This window comes from Mycteria americana, chromosome 2, assembly GCF_035582795.1.
Source record: "Mycteria americana isolate JAX WOST 10 ecotype Jacksonville Zoo and Gardens chromosome 2, USCA_MyAme_1.0, whole genome shotgun sequence".
In the NCBI taxonomy this organism is placed as follows: Eukaryota; Metazoa; Chordata; class Aves; order Ciconiiformes; family Ciconiidae; genus Mycteria; species Mycteria americana.
Genome location: NC_134366.1, coordinates 17,427,005 through 17,450,170, shown reverse-complemented (window position 1 = coordinate 17,450,170; position 23,166 = coordinate 17,427,005). Strand labels below are relative to the sequence as shown.

General features: G+C 38.6%; 1 protein-coding gene across 21 annotated transcripts in view; it reads left to right on the top strand.

The window, feature by feature from the left end:
• SVIL (supervillin) overlaps nucleotides 1-23,166 on the top strand; it is a 143,849-nt gene that overhangs the window by 78,386 nt on the left and 42,297 nt on the right. For 8 of the 21 annotated variants that reach the window (XM_075492547.1, XM_075492542.1, XM_075492541.1 and 5 more), the window contains 13 exons: nucleotides 412-503; nucleotides 5,907-5,964; nucleotides 6,100-6,251; nucleotides 6,663-7,347; nucleotides 12,031-12,114; nucleotides 14,129-15,016; nucleotides 15,348-15,518; nucleotides 16,149-16,183; nucleotides 17,327-17,388; nucleotides 18,437-18,576; nucleotides 19,345-19,440; nucleotides 20,701-20,953; nucleotides 22,467-22,490. In XM_075492547.1, coding sequence (XP_075348662.1) covers nucleotides 5,957-5,964; nucleotides 6,100-6,251; nucleotides 6,663-7,347; nucleotides 12,031-12,114; nucleotides 14,129-15,016; nucleotides 15,348-15,518; nucleotides 16,149-16,183; nucleotides 17,327-17,388; nucleotides 18,437-18,576; nucleotides 19,345-19,440; nucleotides 20,701-20,953; nucleotides 22,467-22,490 — 2,598 coding nt within the window. In that variant the 5' untranslated portion in view covers nucleotides 412-503; nucleotides 5,907-5,956. The remainder of the gene's footprint in view (nucleotides 1-411; nucleotides 504-5,906; nucleotides 5,965-6,099; nucleotides 6,252-6,662; nucleotides 7,348-12,030; nucleotides 12,115-14,128; nucleotides 15,017-15,347; nucleotides 15,519-16,148; nucleotides 16,184-17,326; nucleotides 17,389-18,436; nucleotides 18,577-19,344; nucleotides 19,441-20,700; nucleotides 20,954-22,466; nucleotides 22,491-23,166) is intronic. The other 13 variants (XM_075492553.1, XM_075492539.1, XM_075492555.1 and 10 more) reach the window with 11 other exon arrangements.

Here is a 23,166-nt window from a genome sequence, read left to right as displayed (position 1 = left end):
TATAAGCCATATAAGATCCAGAGATCAGTGCAGTAACAATAGGGCAGTCGTGCAGAATGCTTCTAGGTGGAGTGTACATACAGTACTGCATTGATGAAATATGTTTTAGTATTTATGGAAAATCATTCGTTATAGAATATTTCAAATGTAACTGCTAGTAGAGCATTTTGAAGGCAGTCTCTGGTCAGTAATTTAATGCAAAAATGTGTCACAGTCAGTTCCAAACAAGTTTCAAATTATGTTAGGTTTGGCTTTGTGAGTTTCTTGGGGTTATTTCTTATTTCGTTCTTATGGAAAATATTTTCTTTGGTATCTCTGTTAGACTATCTTGCAGTAAATTGCTTACATCTTGGCTTTATTTGATTTGTAGCAGAAAGACCCACAGTTCTGTAAACCAGATGTTGCTTTCAGTTTTCAGAAGGAGTTCTCATTTGAAGATAAAGAAGAACTTGCAAACAGCACAAAGGATATTGATGCTAATCTCTTAGCAGTACTTCCAAAAGGTAGGTAAAGGAGATACATTATGAACACAAGTGGTAGTTTAACAGCATGTGAAATTTAACTGTGCCTTGCACTTGCATAGACTAAAATCACTTGGGCACAGATGTTTTGTAAATGAGTTTTCTTTTCCCTGTGAAGTATGCATAGGGGATGAAACGGGATGAACCACAATGCTCTTTTACAAGGCCTTGTTCCCTTCTTTATAAAGTTCAGCTTTGTTTACCTAGTTTTCAGTAGGTTAAGAAGTAGTTGAAATTCAAAACTTCAGAGAGGTTTCTTTGTACAGTTAGATTAATACTGAATTCAAAGGTATTAACTTGGCTTGTAGTCATAGCTCTTTCCAGTCTCACTTCCATTGCATTTCAAGCACAGCAATTCTCACTTTCAGTGGTTGGTAGAATCGCTGTGCTTGCATGACCAACTGACTACACACTGAATTTTAGTCTTGCATGCTAAAGGACCTGCACTACATACGGGTTTTGGGATTTTTTTTTTTTTTTAAACTTCTGTCTTAGTCTGAATAACTTATGAAGAAAACAGCAGTTACATCTTTATCTTTTGACACAGTTGAGATAGAAGGTGAGAATTAATTCTCTTGAATTATTTAGAGGAAATAACAATCTGCTTGGAAATAGTTCTTGACCAGTAAAGCGTGACATTTGACTGAAGAACTATGTGTAACTGGCATGAAGATGTTCCCTTCACTCGTGGATGTTGTGGATCTCAGAATTTGGATTAAAATTGTGTGTGTGTTCTGATGGTATTTTTACCCTTTTCAGACAAACTATAAGGCTAGACGCACTAATCCCAATATAAAGGAACTGGCTTGCTCTTTTAATGTAACTTGTTGCAGAGTTCCTTTAGAAAGGAGCCCTTCTTCCAGCGTAACATTTAAGTGATATTTAAGTGATGTGCTTGCTTTTATAATGTAATCATTACAGATGTTCAGAAAGAGACTTCATCGACACAAAGATGGAATAGAGTGATACTCATTTATATAAACAGATTTCCTGAGAGCACTAGTCAGTAAGAATACATAATCCCTCGTTATTCCCATATACTTAGCCTTACAATCATGCTGACCAACAAGTTAATTGTGAGAGCCTTCACTTGAGAAACCATCTCTGAGTTGCTTCTCGGTGAACTAAATTCTATTCCAAGATGTCTCTATTTCCTAAGAAACTATTCTCATAATAAAGGCATCAGATTTGGTGTGTACCAGACTTAAGAAAAAGCTAGCAGTGGGAGCTGATGGTTACATTCTGAGGGGACTATTTGAGGCCAAACACTTTCTGAAAATCCAGGTTATTTGTCCCATCTAGGGCCTAACTTTGATCCAGATTTGCAAATGTTGCAAAATCAGAGGAATATATTTAATTTTCAACTGGTACAGACTGAGCTGAGGTTCAAAGAGTCTAGCTGAAGTCTCACACATTGCTGCCTGCAGTTAAGCATTGAACATGTTAGTATGCCTCTGCTAGCATGAACAGAAGATAAATGCTTCTCCAACCTGGTTTGTAGACCATCGTCTTTCCAGATGAGGAGAGGAGGAGGGAGGAACGAGGCTGGTAGGCTTCACTGTTGTGTTACGTTTTCATTTTGAGGAAAAATTATATAACTGCGTTACAATGGTTATTTACCATCTCTGAGAAATTAAGCCTCTGGCCGGTAAACTTTTGATCCACATCTATTCAGGCTTCACAAATGTATGTGCTCGCTCTCTGCTAGGGACTTTTGGAAGGCTTGATTTAGTTTTTACAGCTTTTGTATTTTAAAAATAAAACTCACGTGCCTGCAACTTTGTCCACATGTATCCCCTCTGCTGTTATCAAAGAGGGCTTTCAGCAAAAACATATTTATATTCTGTAACAAACATTTCTGAAAGATTTCTGAATGCTGTAAGAAATCTTTTGCCTTAAATTAAGGAGTTTTTTAAACATTTCTATAAGGTGCACTCCAAGCACTCCAAATGTACTTTTTGTTTTTTGTTCTGGGATGAGACATGGAACGATACTGCTTTTGCTAAATACTGGTATCATAAGGTAAATTGTGCCAGAAAGGTCTGCAGTTACCAAAATTAAGATGCCTTTTGACGGTCTACCTTAGAGGGTATCCTACCATAGCATCCTGCTCAACATCTTAAAATAGAGCCTGAAGTTCAGGGCTGTTCCTGAGCTGTTGCTGTTCTTCCTGTTGCCCTTAACTATACTGACCAACAGTGCTTACAAAGTGTGTTGGCATGAAGTAACTTAGATAAGGAGCTTTTACTGGGAAATTAATTTTTTAGGCTTCTTAGTCTTTTCTTGTGTGCTGAGTCACATCTTTGTGCTACCGTTTAGGTAGAAGTGTTGTTATTCTTTAATGCTGTCATGGGTGTCTTTGAAATGGTGTAGTTTCTGATGGTCATGTGGAAAAACATCCCATGAACAGATGGGAAATTGGCACCAACGTATTCAAATTGCAAACTAAAAAAGAGAAACCCGATCACGTAAGTTTGCAAGGGCCAACCAGTGTCCTTGGGAGTGAAATTTCTCCGACTAGCTTTCATGTTTTGAAGTCAAATATTTTATTCAGAAAAAAGAAATCGCTAGGATAGACAACTTCCTGCATTTTATCTTCTTTTTTTGCTCTTTTTTGTGCTTCTTTTCCCCACCTCCTGAGAAGAAGAATGTTGCTGAAACTGCTTTCACAAAAAAGCTCTGCAGATGTTGGCCAACCTAGCTGAAATTACTGTCTGGAATCTCAAGTGTGGAAAAAGTGTAAGGCAGTGTAGAGTAGTCCCATGCTATTTTTGTCCCATCTTGTTTGGGAAGGTGTTGGAGAGATGCTTCATGAGGCCAGTGCTCTTTTTAGGACTGCAAAGCGGTAGTAGAATCTCTGGAACTTCAGCTAACATGTAGCAAGAGGGTGTTGAGCTAATGCTGCTGGGAGTTCTTTGGGTGTTCCACATTTCTTGTATGTGGACGACTTATAGTCAAGTTTCCTTCTTTGGGGGAAAAAAAAGGAATACTTTAGTATATGAAGCTATGCTTTAGAGCTTTACTAAAGCTGTGTAAAAGACCTGTTCTCCGATGATGGTTTTAGGGACTGTATAAATCGGTGACTAGGGAAAAAAAATGATCAGGACTTTGATGGAATGTGGTTTTATTAACTGTGAGCTGTGGAGACCTTTGACCTGTCTGAAGTGGCAGAACAATTACGGGGTTTGTTTTGACTATTTTATGTATGTATAGCCAACAGATGGAACAGAAAAACTCTAATAGCCAGAGGAACAAACTTAAACAGAAGTAGATTTGGCAGAGGTGAGAGCAAAGTATTTATGAGAAATCATTTCCTTTGATATGAATGTGAGACGAAGGCTGGTTTCATATGGATGAGTTCTCTGTTTAATACAGTTCCACAGCTAGCACAGCTTGAGTAGGCAGGGCAGCAGCGGGAACTGGTCATGCATTGAGAGAAGTCTATGAAAACAGAACGTAAGGGCTCATCTTGGCTTTGGCGTTGGTTCAGGATGCAAATTTTGCATTGCCCACGTCCAGTTCCCATCCACCTCCAGAGATCTGTGCCTGGAGCTTGCTGACTTTCAGTGGCTATCTTGCGCTGTCAACCTGGTCAACAGCGTAGGCTTCAATCTGCTTTGCTGCGGATGCTGAAACTAGGCATGGAAGAGATGTCCTTTGGGTTAGCACTGTTAACTAGCTGCATACTTAGCTACTCTGCACTGTTAGTTGCATCAGATGTGTACATATTAGATTTTTTTTTTTATGGCATGATTACAATCTGAGCTAACCTGGCTTGAGAAATTGAAGCAGATAGCTTGAGTCTGCTTTCTGTAAAAATGTAGACTAAAGGAGTTGTTTTGGAGAGTGGCCCATTTGATTTCTTTCCCCTGTTAATCGCACATTCTCAGTAGGCACTCATCTGTAGCCTCGGATGCTATATTCATACCTCATTCATTTGCTTCTCTGAGTAGTCATGATCAGAATACATTCATTCTTGCTGATCCAAGACATTTTACCTGGAGTCCTAGTGGTGTTTCAGCACATAAGGTTGATGTGACAGCCAATGTCAATAGTATCTAGGTGTATCTATGAGGTATGAGCACTAGTATTGACTGCAGCAAACTTCCTGGATATGTGTCAGCTAAGCTGAAACCCTGACTTAGCTGTGCATGTAGATTCTTGCAGTAGAGGAAAGGGAGAGAAGGTGCATCTGACCTTTAAAAGGGTGGTGTTTCAATAATGTTTATCTTCTAAGCATCTAGAGCGATGAAGTCTGGTAGGGAAAAAAGCTGATAGATTTACTTCTGCGGTGGTGTGGAACAGTGTCTACTAGACACTCCTGACTCATCAGGCATTTCTCATGGCAATCTAGGGCTGATTTAGCAGGTTGTAGACTTTAGCTTGCTTTAATTTTTGATCCCTGTGTCAACAGGATCAGAACCCCAGAGGTGTGTTGCATGAGAATAGGCGCACACAGCTTTTAGCACCACATCTTTGCCAAGGCAATGATATGTGGGTGTGTGTGTAGAGGTTTGTTAGGCACACGCACACCCGCCACCCCCTCTAGTCCACTGCATCCTTTGACAGCCTGGATGGTTTCTCTTCCTGGTGGCTAGAAGTCACACCACACTTGTTTGTGTAGCACTCACTGCTCCAGTGTGGTTTGCAAACATCACTGATAACTGTGCACATATGTGTATATATATAGCGATTACTTCATCTATCATGCCTCCTGTTGGTTCACTACTATTTTGTGAACTGTGACAGCTGTATACTAGCACATAACGCCACCAAACAGTTTACGGGGAGAGAAGGAAAGTATGTCCAATTAAAACTACAAGGGAAAATTAGCAAAGTAGAAAGTGATTAACCATGCAGGAGTATCATGAGAGTACATGGTAATTTTCACTCCAGCCATGAGTCACTGGGATTCTTGGGATTTGCTCAATATAAGGGAGTGGAGGAAAGTAACGAATAAGAGACACTGTTTCTTTCTAAACATAGTCCCCAACTTTTGTGTAGACAGAGCAAGCAGTAATTCCATACTACCTGGTTTTGAAAGCGGTTACTATAGTGTGTAAGCTTGACCTCACCTAATCAAAATACAACTTGTCCAGGTTATACTAGATCTCGAAAACTGCTAGGCTGCATAGCAAATTCTAGCTTAGCCTTGGAAGTACCTGGAAGGGAGGACTCCTTGGTGTTTACGCCTATGTGCCTAATGCACTTTTGACAACACAAGCTTAATAAACTAGAAAAACAAGAGGAAAATGCTTGTTCCCCAACAAAAGCTACTTCAAGCCTCTTAACTTTATTTGACTGTTCCTTCTTATTCTAAAGCAAGTTTCTGCAAGTTTCTGAAACTTAGTAGCTTATAAACTGTATAATCTTTTGTTGTCTCAGTTTCAGAATTAAGAAAACTGTTTGAACCAAACAACCAAGACTTTTTGGAAATGAAAAGGTAAAAAAAAAAAAAAAAAAAAAGTATTTGGCCTGTAAAACAAAACACACAGCTTGTTTTGTTTACCTCCTCTTAGAAACTCTCCCCTCAAATCTTCGAAGATGTCTGATTTCACATTTTTCACCTCTTTTTCAGAAAAGAGAGAATAGCTAGACGCTTAGAGGGAATTGAAAATGATACACAACCTATGCTTCTACAAAACTGTCCAGGATCAGTCACACACCGTTTACTAGAGGAAGATACACCAAGATATATGCGTGCAACTGATCCATACAGTCCCCACTTAGGTAAGTAGTATATATCAGTTAATCTTGTATTGCTGAATTAATTTGTTTACTACCCTCTCATTTGTGCAGTACACGGAGAAGAGTTTTATAGAAGAGCTGTGGTCAGGGTTTTTTTTTTTAACTTGCCTTTTAATTCTCCGGTTGTCTTATTTGAAAAAGGTTGATTATCCATATTGTTTTAAAACAACAATAATTTGATATGAGACTCTTAAAGAATTATAACTAATACACATATCTTAATCATTTGTATGTGCTTTTGGAGACATAAGTGCAAAAATGTAATGTGTCTAGTCACTAGTACACTTTGATTTGTAAGAAAATGTGAAGCTTTTAGTTCACTCTATGTGAATGGTGGGTAGCGTACTTGGAGTTTTGCGATGGACTTGCTCATATATGTTGTACTTTTGACAGGAAGATCAAATGAAGAGGAGGAAACTTCAGATTCTTCTGTAGAAAAACAACCCAGGTCATCCAGATACCGAGCAGAAATCACAGGCAGTAATACAGAGCCCTTGTATAGTACAGGAAACATGGATGTCCAGGAACTAGAGTCAAAAGCAGAAAGAATAGCTAGGTACAAGGCAGAGAGGCGGCGCCAGCTGGCAGAAAAATACGGATTATCTCTTGATTCTGATTTGGATTCTGACTACTCATCCAGATATACACGGGCAAGGAAAGATCCCGACAGCGTGGAAAGAAAGGGAGTGAAAAGTGAGAGGCAAGATGATGAAAACAAGGACTGTGGCTCCCTGTATTTGTCCAGGACTGAGACGAAGGAGCCAAAGAGTGTGATTTCTGAATCCAAAGAGTACTCCAGCCATGAAAAAGATGGTATTCCAGATAAAGAAGACCTCTCAAATGAAAAGAGTGATAGAAAAGCAGATGATGACAGTGCTATTAGACAGGCTCCTGACCCTTCAGCAACCTTGGATAGTTCTGTTTCCCTTTCACTTTCTGGACGAGAATCTTCCTCCTATAACGAAGTGCCAATATCACCAAAGCAAATCCCCAGAGAGTCCCTTTCTTCACCAAAGCGGGCAGCCTCACCAATCCATTTGCAGAATGACCAGCCCTTGCACAGTAACATCAGACAAAGGTAAGCATGATTTTTATTTGTTTGTTTATACAGTAGATTCCTTTATCTTAATCACCTTCTGCAGCAGTGTCTACCGTATTTATGAAAATGTATTTATTACCCTTGAAGAACGTATTTAGTGGCTTTGGATGTCTCAGGATGGATTGGTTGGGTTTATTGAATCCCAGTGTGTTTCTGATACAGGGAAGTGGGTATCTATTTCTATGATTAGATATGTCCTTGGTTTCACTTTATATTTATAGAATTTATGCTAAAATCAGGCCCTTGGGTGGGGGGAGTGGAATAATTGATGTTTAAGATATTTACACAAACTAGAAATTGAAGCAGTTATGGTTCTAAATCTGACTTGACTTTTTTTTTTTTTTTCCCCATAACCTGTTAGAGCAAGCCTTTAACTTTTTTCCTCTATAGCCTGTAATTGTTTGGGTGGGGGTTTCCAAGTAAAGGCAAGTTGTTTCTTAGTGAAGATTTGAATAGCTTCATGATGGCTTCTGCCAAAATAAAACAGGTCTCAGAGTTAAAAGCTGAAAAGTGCCTTGGGTCAGTTGAAATAATAGTTGATTTGTTCTCCTGCTGTGAAAGTGTAAAAACCCTTTGAACTGTGATAGTTAATCTTTCAGATAATACTGGGGTATGTGCGTGAAGGGGCAGAGGGGAGAGTTAAAACTCCACGCTGAATTTGGAAAACATAGCCTCCCTCATAGTATGCTGAATTACTTCAGATTTGACAAATTTACTCCAGTAATAGGGTAACCAGATTCTTCTAGAAGGAAAAAAATTAGTTTTCACTAATTTCACATTGTAGTTTCACACTGTAGTGCAAAAACAGACTGTCAAAGTGTTTTGGTGACTGAAAATAAGGCGTGACTAAGAATCTGTTTAAAAGTATGATTTTCTGTGTGATTCCTTAATTTCTAGGTAGGTGGATAAATGGAAAATAATAACTGTAAAAACAAGTTTAAATGTTGCAGCTAAAAATGATGTAAATTGTAATGAGAACTTAGTTGTAAACACATCTGCATCATGCTGAGCAGTGCTGACTGTTTCTAAAAAAACTGAAATGAACTGGCATAAACTGAACTGTTTACACTTTTTGGCATTTTTTTGCAATAGGTTCAGAAACAAGCTACCTTGACTGGACTTCTTTATCCTTCCCATCAAAATGACAAAACTTGATTCTTATTTGTTGTGGCCTTAATTATTAACTCATATAAGCATATCTTAAAGTTTGAATGAGGAAGCAATCTTCCACATCAAAGGTTAACCACCTGGTAGATTAAGTCATCTATTTACAGTGTCTGTAAATAGCGCAAATGTACACTTGAAATGTGCATTTCAAAAAAGCCATCAGAGGGAAAGTAAGTCAACTTAGAAGTACTATCGTATATTTAGTTTATGTTTTAAGCTTACAATTCTGCTACTACAGTAAGGAAATCACAGGGTCATCCATAAAACTGAGACCAGAGTTGTATTGAAACTCCTTGAGCTGACTAGGTTATTCCAGGCTCCAAAAAACTTGTCTCTGAAGCAGTCTCAACTCAAATACTACAAAATATTATCCCTTATCTTCAAATGGTCAATTTGAGATAAATCTCTTGACTAATCCAATTCCTGATAGGAAGCAATGGACCTTTGGCAGGTTGTTTTCTTTGTTTTATAAGGTGAAGGAAGGGACAAAGTTTGCAGCCTTAGGAAAGAAAGAGAATAGCCCATTAAACTTTATAGCCAAGCATGTGTCTGCTGCAGTGTAAAAAGGGGTTTTATTTTCTTTACTCTCATAAAGCAATCCTAGTCCCTGTTTCTGTGAGCGGAAACCGGTGAAACACTGAACAATGAAATGCCTTCTAGGTTGTTACCTCTTACAACTCAGGAGAAGCTGTGCTGAATGCAGCATTGGTGGGATGGCAGTTGCCCTGGTGAAACAGTGTGCTGGCTATAGAGAGACACCCGAGTCTGCTCAGTCATGGATTAGCCTTTAATATGGAGAAATTGGGTCTCTTATAAAGCTCTTTCATTTTTAGCTAACGAGTGTGTTTTTTCTAATGCAGCTTTATAAACCAGTTACAAGTTCAGACTGAGCAGGCTGAAGGCATTATCAAATCATTCACAAATTCCAGCTGTTTCTTTTTAAAGCTTCCACTTCCGGCATTACCTATTTTTATGTAATAACAGAGGCTGCAAAAGTTGGGCAGAAGAGAAATAATTAAGGAAACAGTGTTTTTAATGGGGGCATACTCTTTCATCTGTTAAAAGTCATATGTCCCTGTAAGATCTAATGCTATGTGAAACACTAAGGGATCAGCTGTGTTTGGCAAGCGCTGGAGACAGGCCCCTTCTGCAAGGTCTTCCTTTTTTTGAGACTTAGTTGTTCTCCATTTTCAGATAATGAAATGGTAAGATCCATTTTCAGGTGGGTTCTGATGTCAGGACGGTTCCAGAGTTTAAACTCCATCCCATTTGTGATGCAGTCATTTTTTCTTCTCTGCTCTGCAGTAGTGTCATACTAACAAATGAGACTGGGGCAAAAGTAGCAGGAATAAGTCATAACTTAATACAAATTGCTGACTGCATTATCACTAATTTCAGATTCTCTCTGGATGAGGCTTGGGTCAGTATTTGCATAAAATAGGTTTCCCACAATTACTGTCTGTGTTATCTTTTGAAGAAAATAATCTGTACCCACCAAGATGGGTGCAGGCTCTTACAGCAGCCAAAAGTTTAAACTTGGGGTTTGGTCTCTTGTTTGGATATGCATGGAGGCAGTAGGTGGTATTTTAAAGGCCAAGTTGCCAAGAGCCCGTTCTTCATTTTAACACCCCTGACAACTTCCAGTGCCAGTTCATAGTCACTGGTGTGATATTCAGAGATTTAAGAATAACCTCTCAGAAACTCTTGTCCCTGTTTCTGAATGGTAAAGAAGTCATTGCCTATTTCCATGCAGTCTGTTTAAAGTTACTGTCTGGTAGTCTCCTGTAAGGCCATTTGCACAAGCAAAATAAGGGCTAATGCCAGCTTTCCAGGTGGCTGCCGTTTTGAAGTCAGTTCCACATTACATAGGTTGCAAAATTGCTTTTGTGAAATTTAAATTTGCTGAGTTCAAATTGGAAAATAAATGCAGCTTGCTTTGGAATACATATGAAAGCTTTGTGCCTTCAGTCCTAAGATGATTTAATAATTAATCCTATTATCCATCACTGAGAAGACAACAAAGTGCTGAGAAGGTATCATTTGACATTGTCTGCATTTGGCTGCTGAAGTGGCTGATTAACTCTAAATTCAAAACATGGCTTGCGTTATTCTGACTGCTCTCTTCAAAGGATGAATGATCAAGTACAAATAATTGCTGCTTGGGCCATGCCCCCTATAAAAATGTGCCAAAGTACACACTAAGAGACGAGAAGGAAGTTTGCTTTCTTTAAAGCAATTCCAGCTACCTGTTCAGCTCCTGTTAAAGGTTTTTACCCCCTATTTGGTCAGTTCCTTCAGGAATTCAGAAACGTTTGGAAAAACAAAAGGTGTTTTAACAGTCGGTGTTTACTTTGTTCTAAGCTTGATTTGGATAAGGTGACAACTGTAGGTGAGTTCTCAAATTTAAACTTATTTGCAGTAAATGCACTGTTATCTTAAGAACAGTCATTGACTTGACCTTTTTCAACTATTTTTATTAGAAGACCAGCTAAGAAAAATTGAAGTAGATGACCTGGAGCTTAATTTGGGATTTTCATCCCAAATGGCTCTACTGCAGTGCAAGGAGCTCTTTCAGATGTAGTTATAGGTAATGGAAAGCAACCTGGTCACTCGTCACCTCCGGGGAGTTTGTAAATGTTAGTGTGGCTGGACAGTCTGTGCTTGCAAGGTTAAAAGTATTTGATGGGATCTACTGTTGCTGATGGATTGTGGATGAAGATGGGCATTAGGAAAGTATTTGAGAAACTGTACACAGGTAGTCTGCAGACACCCTTTCTTGTAGGGCTTTTAAAAGTTTGCAGTGCTCTTGTTTCTTTTTATGCTTTCAGCTCCAAAATGGAAACAGAATAAAGTCAAGACAAGATCAAATTGGGGGTTGCTTTGTTTTTTTAAGCTCTTTCTTTGCCCGGTCACCCAGTGACACAGCATGTTTTATTTGAGCTAAGTGGGTTTGCATTTCTGAAGCTTTTGTGATACAGGGCTACAAGAGGAGAGAGTGGTTCCAGCTGCTCCTGAGAATTTCTTAGGAAGTATGATACAGCCATCTGAATTTCTAACTTCATTAAATTCATATTACTACTTTGTTTCAGACCCAGTGGTCTTTACCACTTTAAACCACAAATTAAAGGAATGGTTTTAGCAACTTTTCCAGGTGTCCTTACAGGTGCCCTTCAAACTGACCTGCAATGGCAAATGGCAAAAAGATTATGCGGTTGCTTTCGCTTCTCAAATTCTGGACAGTGTACACTTTGTAAAGTTACCTTTGCAGAATATTTAACATTCAGAACACCTTAGATGTTTGTGGAATTAATATGATAGTTTGTTTCACAGTCTATCACCTTCCAATTTGATTAATGTGCTGTGCTTTTTTTTTCATGGATGGTACTCTGTAATTGAGTAATTAGGAAAAAAAAGCGGTGGGGAGGGAAGATTGGGAGAAACAATGGGAGCATGTGTTGAGATCTCAAAAATTACCTGAAGTTCTGTTTTCTGTAGTAGTGCAGGGAAAGCAAAACCTGAATGGTTTCTTCAGAAAGATTCGGAAGGGGACACACCTTCACTTATCAGCTGGCCCTCCAGGTATCATAAAATGTAGCTGTGTGGCTAACAACCATACTACAAACCTTCCCTTTCTTTCCGTTTACTCTGTCTTCATTTAACACTTGCCTTTAATTTTCCTTTACCGGCAGCAAGTTAGAAAGTGGTGTTTCTTGCAGATAAACAGGTGTTGAAACTTTTCTGAAGCATCTGCTTTTATTGTAACTTACGATGGATTGGTATTTTGATGAAGAAGTACAAATGCCTCTAGCTTCTTCCACATCTACTATTGTTCTGGCTTCTACTAATTTTTATAACTTCTCATTTTATCCCACTTTGTACTCTGCAAACCAGCAGATTTTTGTCCCACATACCAATCCATCTTAGCATTCCCTACAATTAATTCCTTGAATTCCAAAGGAGATAGTGCAAGAGAAGTAAAAAATTTATATTGAAAAGTAAAGCAAGATCTTGATCAGCTACAAGCAGCTGCTTTCTCCCAGTTTGGTAACACAAACAGCCCACCATGGGAAGCATTGGAGGAAGGCTCTTTTCCATGTTCCTGATTAAAGTAGTTCTTATAACCCAGTACTAACATCAGTGTGGATGTTCTGGAGAATGCTTGGTACATGTAGTTTAAAGAATCACTTTTTCAGACTGAACACACTTTCTGTGCTTAAGTAACTTCAAGAAGTTTCCCTGATAAGTGCACCAATTCTTAGAGATAAGAAACACCAAAATATTAGAAAGGTTGGTGTTTCAGATAACTTTGGATATCCTGAATTATTCTCTTGGATATTAATTTGCCTTTTTTTGGAAATCTTGCTCTTTTTTTTTTTGATAATGTAAACTCCAAAAAGTCTGTTGGTAGCAAGCCTGGAATTGCACATACTTTGAGCTGGATTACTTTCAAATAAAGAGCTAGTCTCCTATTGTACTTCAGTTTCTCTCCTTCTCCAGAATTAAGATCATTTTTTATACCCATTTGGGAGGGGAGGAAGTACAAGGCTTTCATTTTTAATACTGTGTATGCGATATTTACAAACGCTCGCCCTGTAAGCTGTCCGAACACTCGGCATGGCTGTAAAACTGCTGGAGAGTTTACCTGCAGTTGTAGACGTAGAGCAAAGGCTGCCTCCAGCTGCACGTGCTTGCCTTCTGTTAGTGGAGTTGCATTAAGTGTCTAAAGGTAGAATACGACTGTTTTGCATGGATGTTACACAAGTCTAGAGGTGTTTCTAGAAAATACACTGAAGTAAGGTAACTTTTGGGAACATTCCTGTAAGTTTTGCATGTTAGAATGTAATGAAATGTTTTAAAACAGAATGCCTGTTTTGGTTTGGGGTTTTTTTAATCCTTTTCTCCCCTGCAAGCCCTCTGAATAGCAACAGCCATGCCATAGTTTCACTTCGGGCTTTAAGACTTGCACTTTCAACATTTTTTCTCACTTACTGAAACAGGTTACACTACATGTAACATTTTAGATGTCTTATATCATACACAAAAGCACAAGTAAAAATGTCTCTGGCAAAACATCTGAAGGGCTAGGTGGAGATAACAATGTGTTTTTTCATCCCTTTCCCCAATGCAACAGCATCTTGATATGATGTAAGCTGCCCAGTGTTTAGACACCTTCAAAAATATGACTGCATACATGATTGCCAATGGAATTTGCAGTTTCATGTTGAACCCACACTTTGATAATATAAAAAGCAGTTTTGATCATCTTGTTTGTTTGAGACTATGGGTATGTGCTGTTTGACAAACACACTTGTGACCTCATGGGAACATGCTGTACGTTTTCAGAGCTTGCTCAGTTACCTTCTCAGGAGTCATGCATGTTCGAGGGCCTGTGAATCACTTGAATATTTTTGAGCAATGTTACTGCTGAGATTCGGGGGGAGGAGGGGGTTGCATCATAAGATTGCTTTCTTTTATGTATTGATTGCTTTTTATTTTAATACCATGTTGCTGTCTGTACCCACAATAGGTGTCTGTGTTCCTTCCCAGATTGGGTATTGCTGTTCACAGCTTTAATCCTTTTTCTTTCTTAAAGAGTAAAAGTTAGAGAGAAACTGGTGAAAGAGGAAAGTGCTCGTGGAAGCCCTGAACTTGTCACAGACACAGTATCTCAGAGAAAATCCCATCCAGTGCCAGCCCACTACATGCCTCTTCAGACAGAAACATCTGCCTTTGATAGGGTTATAAATCAGCCCGTCAGTTCAGTCCGCCAACCAATACATGGCTATATTCAGCCTGCTGGCATTGCTCACACAGCTCAGCTGATGGCAACAGAAGAACCAGCAAACATCTCTGTTGGCAGCCTCCTCCTACCAGACAGCGTTAGCCTCTTAGCAAAATCGTCAGCTGCCACTGCATCAGAGAGTGAAAAGAAAGAGGCACTTGGTTATGGAGCAAAGCTTGATGAAGAAGATTCCTTGGAGGGTGAACAGGCTTCCAAAGGCAGAAGACCGATTTTGCCATCTGAGATTCGCAAGCAAGGGAAGAACCATGAAAGCCTCTTTGGAGGAGGAGAATTGGATACCCCCGTGGGGAGTTCCTCTTTCGCAAGCAAGCTGAAAGTTAACTCAGAAGTTCAGAGAGAGCTGGAGTACAATAAGAGGCAGGCTCCAGAGCAGCAGTTTAAGAACCCTGAGAACATAGAAAGGAGTGAAGCTATTATGTACATACAGAGTGGGTCTGTATCGCAGCCTGCCAAGGCAAAAGCTCCTGTTCGGAAAGTGTCGACAGCAAAGCATAAAGTCCTGGCTCGCTCAATGTCTGACTATACTGTGGCTCCTAAGCTAGAAGCTTTTAAAAGTAAGGAGAGCATGGAAGCAAATGCACCAAACGGTGAGATTGGCATGGTTGACACAAAAGTCTCTGTTGCCCAGCTCCGTAATGTCTTTCTGGAGACTGCTAATGCCAACAAGAAAACGGAACTGTAGGTGACATTTCAGACGTATTTTCGTGTGAAACTTGCACGTCCTTGGCAAAAATTACACACACTCAACAGCAGTTGTGTTCGGCACTTAAAGCACACAGCTTAGCTCTCACCAGTGTGTACTGGAGGCTGAGATGGTTTGAATCCTGCTTTTGTGCTTCGCTTGCTAGTGCAAGTTGTGATGTGGGGTAGTTGGAATGTGTACGTCTGCGCATGTTACCAGAGGAGCATGCAGAGTGATTTCTAGTGAATTGTTGAGATGCTTATATCTATGCTTTACTTCTCTCTTCTATTTTCTTTTCTATGCGCTTTCTATCATGTGGTTTAAAAGTGAATCTCGGTTTGAGATGTCAACGGCAGGTAGCACTTTGTCTGCCAATGGTGACCGTGAAAGAGGGCCACGAAGGCCGAGGCGCTATTTTTCTCCTGGTGAAAATAGAAAGACTTCTGAGAGATTTAAAACTCAACCTATAACGTCAGCAGAACGAAAGGAGACAGATAGGTAGGCACATATGTAGCTCTGTGTAGCATTCTGGTGCAGGTAGACATGAACAAGCTTGTGAAGAGACTTTGTTTATTTATTAGCATAAACATTTTGCAAGGTTATTGTTTCTCTTTAAAAACAATCAAGTATTTGTTATAGCTTCTTACAAAAGAAAAACCAAAACACCACTGACAAAACCAATTCATTGCAAATTCCCCCCACGTAAAATGGTGAACAGTGAATCATCATAAAGTGTTATAGCAGTCTGGTTCTAATGATAAATGCTTTTGTCTGTTCTTATATAAAGAGTTTCCTTTCCATCTACTCTGCTTTATCATTTACTTTTTTTGTAAACAACCAAAGCGACATATTTTATGTTAAAAAAGCTGGCAGCAAATCTTAGACTTTTATCTTCTGCAAGATGAACTGGAAATAATTTTCCTTTACTGTATTTAAGTTTGGCTGCAATTGCTTGCCTTTCTGCTTTATTAAAGGATGTCAAAGTGCAAACTGTTGAAACTTGAAAAATAGATAAATCTTTCCCACTCTTAAGACTTTTGACATCCTGCTACTTCAGATGGAATTTGAATTTCATTTTTGATGTCTCATTTCCAACTAACTTCTTTCTGTTTGATAATTTTTCACTAGGTCAATTTTGAGTGCAGAAATACCAACTGCTGATGGTATGTTACTATACTGTTTTCTAAGGAAGAAATGGGAGCAAATGTGGGTTTTTTTAACTGGAGAACTATTTGATAATGCAAACAAAGTCCACTTGAAAATAACTGTAATTACCTATGTTCGAAGTACCACTTTTCCTTAGGCCATGTCTACTGCAGACTTGATTTCAAATCCATTTAAGTCCAAAAGTCTGTCTATGAATACTGAACTTCATATGAGAGGCAAGGGGGTGAATGGCTTGACACTTTTCAGCATAGGTTTGGGTTTTTTTTCTGATTTAGACAATAAGCAAGCTAGTTGATGGGAAAAAATATACACTTTAATCAGTGGTCTAGGACTAATAACTAAAGAATCCTTTACTATAGTGTAAAACTGATATTGGTAACGTGTTTTCTAGTGAAGGAAGTGGCAAGATGCTGGTTATTAAATTATATAATTCAGTGTGCCATCTTGCTTCTCTTTCCCTCTTGTCACTGTCAGCAAGTCTGGCACAAATTAAGTGGGTAATCTCATGAGTAGCTAAATTTAGATTTAATGCCTTATGCTATTTGAAAGCTGATATTCTCTGCAGCTTTGAGATGCTGGCTCTTGGATCTGGAGGATGCTGATTTCAGCTCCTAAGGATACCAGTTGAGCATCTGAAAAATGAGGACACAAGGTGGTAATCAGAACAACGAGCTTCCAGGAGAGACCATTTTGTATGGTCGCCTAGTAGAAAAAAGATGTTCTATACAGCAGGATGAATACTGGCCCTTAAGACAGTCTTTCAGTCTAATTATTTTCTTAGTCCATGTGTTATCATAGACTTATATAATAAGTTTGATTATTCATAAAAGGTTGTTTGGATAACTTGAAAGCACATGAACTGTCCTGAAGAAAACTCTTCTGTTCTCAAATCCTGTTAAGAATTTTCCTCTGATACAATACATGTAAATACAAGTAAAGTTTACACAATTTAGTTAATGATAAGTCTTTTGTTAAAAGGGAGTAACAGCCAGCTTATTTGCTCGTGGTGCTTCTTGTCTTAGTAAAACATAATTTTTGAGGAGTTCAGAAATCATTTAGTCAAAAAACCCCCTTGCACTTAATATGAGCATGATTCATTACATTCAGCCTCCTTTTTTTTTTTTTTTTCCTTTGTGTAGACAAAGAAAAATTGGATGACCGAGCCAAACTAAGTGTAGCTGCAAAGAGGCTGCTTTTTAGAGTAAGTATTACATTTTCTTAATAGATGGCTGGGTTAAACATTTCATATACCTGGGGGTGTTTGTTGACAGCCGGCTGAATATGAGCCAGCAGTGTGCCCAGGCGGCCAAGAAAGCCAATGGCATCCTGGCTTGTATCAAAAATAGCATGGCCAGCAGGACTAGGGAAGTGATTGTGCCCCTGTACTCGGCACTGGTGAGGCCGCACCTCGAATACTGTGTTCAGTTTTGGGCCCCTCACTACAAGAGAGACATTGAGGGGCTGGAGCGTGTCCAGAGAAGGGCAACGAAGCTGGTGAAGGGTCTGGAGCACAAGTCTGATGAGGCGTGGCTGAGGGAACTAGGGTTGTTTAGCCTGGAGAAAAGGAGGCTGAGGGGAGACCTTATCGCTCTCTTCAACTACCTGAAAGGAGGTTGTAGAGAGGTGGGGGTCGGTCTCTTCTCCCAGGTAACAAGTGATAGGACAAGAGGAAATGGCCTCAAGTTGCGCCAGGGGAGGTTTAGACTGGATATTAGGAAATTTTTCTTCACCGAGAGGGTTATCAAGCATTGGAACAGGCTGCCCAGGGAAGTGGTTGAGTCGCCATCCCTGGAGGTATTTAAAGGACGTTTGGATGAGGTGCTTAGAGACATGATGTAGTGGTGGTTTTGGCAGTGTTAGGTTTATGGTTGGACTCAATGATCTTAAAGGTCTTTTCCAACCTATATGATTCTGTGATTCTGTGATATACAAGATGCTGAAGAACCCAAAGTGCATTAGAATGAAGTGTAATGTGGTTAACCCAAGTCCAAGCTACATAACTTTTTTTTACTTCATCTTGCCTACCTACACAGCAGACCTATTGCTCTAAAGCCTTCTTTCAGAACATCATTTAGAGAGATGTGTAGTTAGTTTTAACTCCGTGATGCCTACTGTGCAATTACATCCTGTTTCTAATTCAGAGATGGGCATTTGGGAAATTTACTACTTTACATGCAAGGAAGCTAAAAAGAAAGTACTGTTTTAGAATTTTTCTTCCCTGGTTTTAATTACGACATATGTCCTCTTAGGAAATGGAAAAATCATTTGAAATGAAAAATATTCCTAAACCACCTATAAGAAGTTCAGCAGTAGAGAGAAGACTGCGGCGTTTGCAGGATAGATCGCACACACAACCAATTACCAGTGAGGAAGTGGTCATTGCAGCTACGTAAGTCTTGTACATATGTTGGCTCTAACTCTGGTTCCTGCTTTTAAATCTGGGAATAAGTTCCATATATGTGGTGTTTACAACTTTGTAGCAAGGAAAACATTTATTGTTAAGGGCCAACTTCCTTGAGAACCACAGGGGAAACTATATTGAAATTCCTTTTTAGAAGTACAGGGACTAGTAAAGCATAACTTGTATGAACTGTAATTTGGCAGAAAGTTTATAAACCTGTAAATTAGGTAAATGGGATTAATCATACCATTGGTCTGTAACTCAAATGAAAAAGATACTTTGCACTGAGGGAAATCTGCACAATTTCTTACGGAATGTATTTGTATTGGGGAAAACCTTTTACACTCTGAAATTTCAAATGTATTTTTTGGAAATGCATTTCTTGCACTCTGGTCATACATCATGAAATTTTCCTGAAAAAAGGAAAGTCATTTTTAGGGAAAATTAAACAAAGCTGAATGGATGTTCACCTAATGATCTACTAAAAGATAGCTTATGTTATGGGTAATGAGTAACTTCAAGAGACAACCTGTTTGCTCCTCTAGGTTTTTAGTTCTTTCAAAGTATTTGAAGTTGTTTTGCAAAGGTGGCAGCAGATAACTCAGTTAATTAAAAATCATTGCTGTTTGTTATTTTCTGTTTTGGTTTTGGTTTGGTTTTGGTCTTTTCTGTAGTTAACACTTAATGTATTGCTTTTCTTAATGCTTTTTTCTTCTCTCTCCCTGTGAATTTTCCCTCCTTGGCAATTCTTTAAAGTGAATCTACCCCTGCTTCACGTTCTGTGAATACCCACACAGTAGTGACAAGAGTACCTAGTCCCACTGTAGTTAAGAGCACTGTACAACCTATCAGGTACTGGGGGGGATAAACATGCATGTTACATGGAGCACAAGATTCCTCAATAGCAGATGCATCTTTAAAGTCTTGAATGCCTTTTCAATGTGTCAAGTCAATACTTGTTTCAACAATATTTAAAACGTTTGTCAACTTCGTTTATGTTTGCATGACAAAACAATGCAGCTTTTTTTTTCTGTCAAGCATCTGTTTCAGGACCTTTCTAACCACACTTACCTGTTCTAGAAGCATATACTTCTTTGTGAAAGAAATGAATTTGCGTGTGAGCAAACCTAGCAGAACCCTCTTTGCTCTTGTACTTTTTTTTTTTAATACAGTAATGTCATCTTGAGATGAAAATACCAAAGCTGGGTGCTTGATTTCACAAGCAGTACATATCCTCTTTGTCTGTCTCTACATGTATTTTTTTTTTTTTTTAGTTTGCAAAATTAAAAGAAAGATAAGAAATTGCACCACCTATAGGTAAAGTTGCAGAATACTGTTTGCCTGTTCTGATTGAGAGAATTTTAGCAGAGATCACAACAGATTAAAAAAAAAAAAAAAAAGGATACTACTAATTCCATAAATGTGGCTGAATCTAGCTAGAGGTGAATAAAATATATTATTGTAGAGACAAATGCAGTTACAGCTCTTATGAATGAATGTGTCTGCCTTCAGCATTGGTCAAACAATCTTCAAAATTAATGGAGTATATTTCAAAACTATTCTTTGCTATTGAGTTACCCCGGATAACTCAAAATGAAAGACAGTCTAAATTCTGTTCTACTTCAAATTATAAGCAGCATTACAATTTATGCTAACCTAAAAGCAGCACTAACTTGGAGGTCAAATCCATCTTTTAAATGTTTTTATCGTATATGCTCCACAAATTATTTCTAATAAAATTGAAATTTATGTAAATTGCACTGTAGGACCTGTGTTTGTTCTACAGCAGACATCCTAAATGTCTCTCCATATCTCTGTATTCTGTATAAAGAGATTGATCTGAAAAGTCTCTCTTCAATCTTGAGTTCCCCTTTTAAAAAATTGTTGTATCCTAATCAAATGAATTTGTGAATGAAAATTTAACTTTTTTTAAATCTTCAGCTGTTGAATTAGAATTCATCATGCCAATGTTGAACCACTGCATAACCACTTAGGCTGCTATATTACATTGGCTATTGTGCTTCACGTGCAGTTCTTCTGCTTCTATCAGGTTGAGATTTTAAAACTTCATAATGGCTTCTTGAAAACTCATTTCCAGTTCTGTTTCTTCAGCTTGCAGGCATCAGCACACCAAAAAATTTTAGCTAAAGAGGAGATAAAAGCAGCCAAAGAGGCGATGGGGCAAGATCAGTCTGATGAACCGGATTCTTCCACCTTAAGTTTGGCAGAAAAGATGGCTTTGTTTAACAAACTGTCTCAACCAGTATCCAGGGCCATCTCCACAAGGAGTCGAGGAGATATTAGGCACAGGAGAATGAATGCTCGTTACCAGACTCAGCCAGTCACTCTTGGAGAAGTTGAGCAGGTAAATGCAATCTTAGTTCTTTTTCATTTGTCTCTTTTTATTGGAGAAAACTGTTTCAGTGTAAGATGCTGTAACAGCTGGCCTTTTCTTTGCTCTGAGCTACACACAGGTCATGATATATTCACAGGAAAAAGCTTGTCAGGAAGCAGTCTTCTGACATTGAGGAACAACATCCTCTAAAATGTTCAACTTTGTTGGTGTGTTTTTCTTTTTTAAGGAATTCAAGAGTATATCATCTTCCTGATTAGTGCATCCTGTACCTTTCACAGTGTCTGTCTTTTTCCGGTAGAATATTACATGTCTTCGAAAAGTAAATTCCTGACCAAAGGGGTAAAAACTGTGATACACATCATCGTGCTTTAGATGTATTTTCAGGGAATTTTGGAGTTTTGTCATGTGCAACTTTCAGACTCTTTCCTGAAAGCACTCATAATATTTCCATTATTAGTCAGGACATATTCTGTCATTTTTCCTCTGAGAGGGGACATTGATTTTTATTTTTTTCCCCTAAAAGCAGAATATTTTTGAAATTCAGAAAGTCATGGTCAAAATGAAATTATTTAATATGTGCAGTGGAATTGGGCTTCCTGTTCTGGGACCCTTCCTATAATTGGAACTGCAAAGGAATGCCTTTTTAGTGAAGTTTGAGCATAAGATGGCCCAGCACTGGTCTTTGAGAGCTGATGTTCACAGTAGCAGAAGCATCAGTCCCTTAGTATTACAGCTTTAAAAGGAAATCACTTTAACAGTGAAGCACAACTCCTATGCATGTCGTATTTCTAGCGATTTGGATCAATCTGTGTTAGAAAGTTCCTACCCCTCTCTTTCTATATGCTTCACTCATGATTATACATTTTCCATATTATAATAATAGAATGATGAGAAGGTAGGATTTCTCTAACCATATGGGTGCAAAGCTATACATATATATAATTGTACTTTATGCCTACTTTACTTAGGCCTGAAGTAGTAGTAAATATTTGGCAAATTTATTTTAGCAAGATTTCCAGACCTTACATAGTCCTCTTTCCATTCATTTTCCACATGCCAACCACTGTCACAACCTGGACTTTTTAATGATTGCGTCACTAACTTGTTTGGGGGCCAGGAAGGTGATCAACAGAAATGGGCTGAAGCAGATGGGAAAGAAGCCGTGACAGTCACATTAGTTTGTCAGACTTTTACAGAACAAATTTGCTCTTCAGGCAAGGAAACTCAGAGGAAGCATGTTTTGTCATCTCTTTCTGAACCTAGCAAAAGAAACCAGAGTTGATTCTGAACCAAGTTCAATGGAAGTGTATTTTGAAAAAGACTTTTTATAGTGAACTGTTCATTTGGAGTGTTCGGGTATTTTGAGATGCAGTTACCGTTCTTCTAGGAAGAAACAAATAAATTGTATCAAAATAGATAACTAGAGGTTACGTTACCAAAATATATCATTGCAAATGTAAATATCTTGTAAGTAAAGCTGAAATCTCTTTGCTGATCTCCTCTAAATTTCTGATTCTGATAGATGCAATGGAAAAAGAGTAAACTGGTAACTATTTTCTTGATCTTTCTTTGGAATCTTTGAGCTACCATAGTAGTCTTTGCTCTGCTTTCCGATTTATTTAATGAATGACAGTGTTGTCCATGCTTTATGGAATTTGCATGTGCATTTTAAGTTTTCAGTTGATTTCCTCCTACTGGTGTGATTTTGTCTATTCCTTTTGCATGCTGTTCACTAGCCCTGCAGTTTGAGAAAACAAAAAAAGCCAAACAAAAAAACCTCTCCTGATGTGTATGAAGGCATGTTTGTCAGTCTCTTTCATAGCTTTTGTCTCCTTTGGAGAAGACAAAGCCAAGCTCTGCATTTCAGAAAAATTTTGCATCTTAACTGTCTTCAGGAAGACTTTATAAAATTATTATGTTGGAAGAGTAGAAAAGATAATTGTTCCACTGTAGAGGCCGGCAAAGCAAATTTTGGAGGTTTTTTTAATATGCTTCTTAGATTCAAATACTTTGCTCAGAGATGTACATGACAGACAGTGTTTGATACTTGAAAAAGTCTTAGACTAACAGTCCTGTGTGAAGGTAATTTATGTGGCAGAAGCATCAGGAATTTCTGCCCTATGTAGGACAGCACGGAGCAGACTCTCTCTGGCACTGAGCTAGCTCCAGAGCTGGAAGCTGCATAACCGTATCAGAGCAGAGCTGTGCCAAAGCTAATTAGC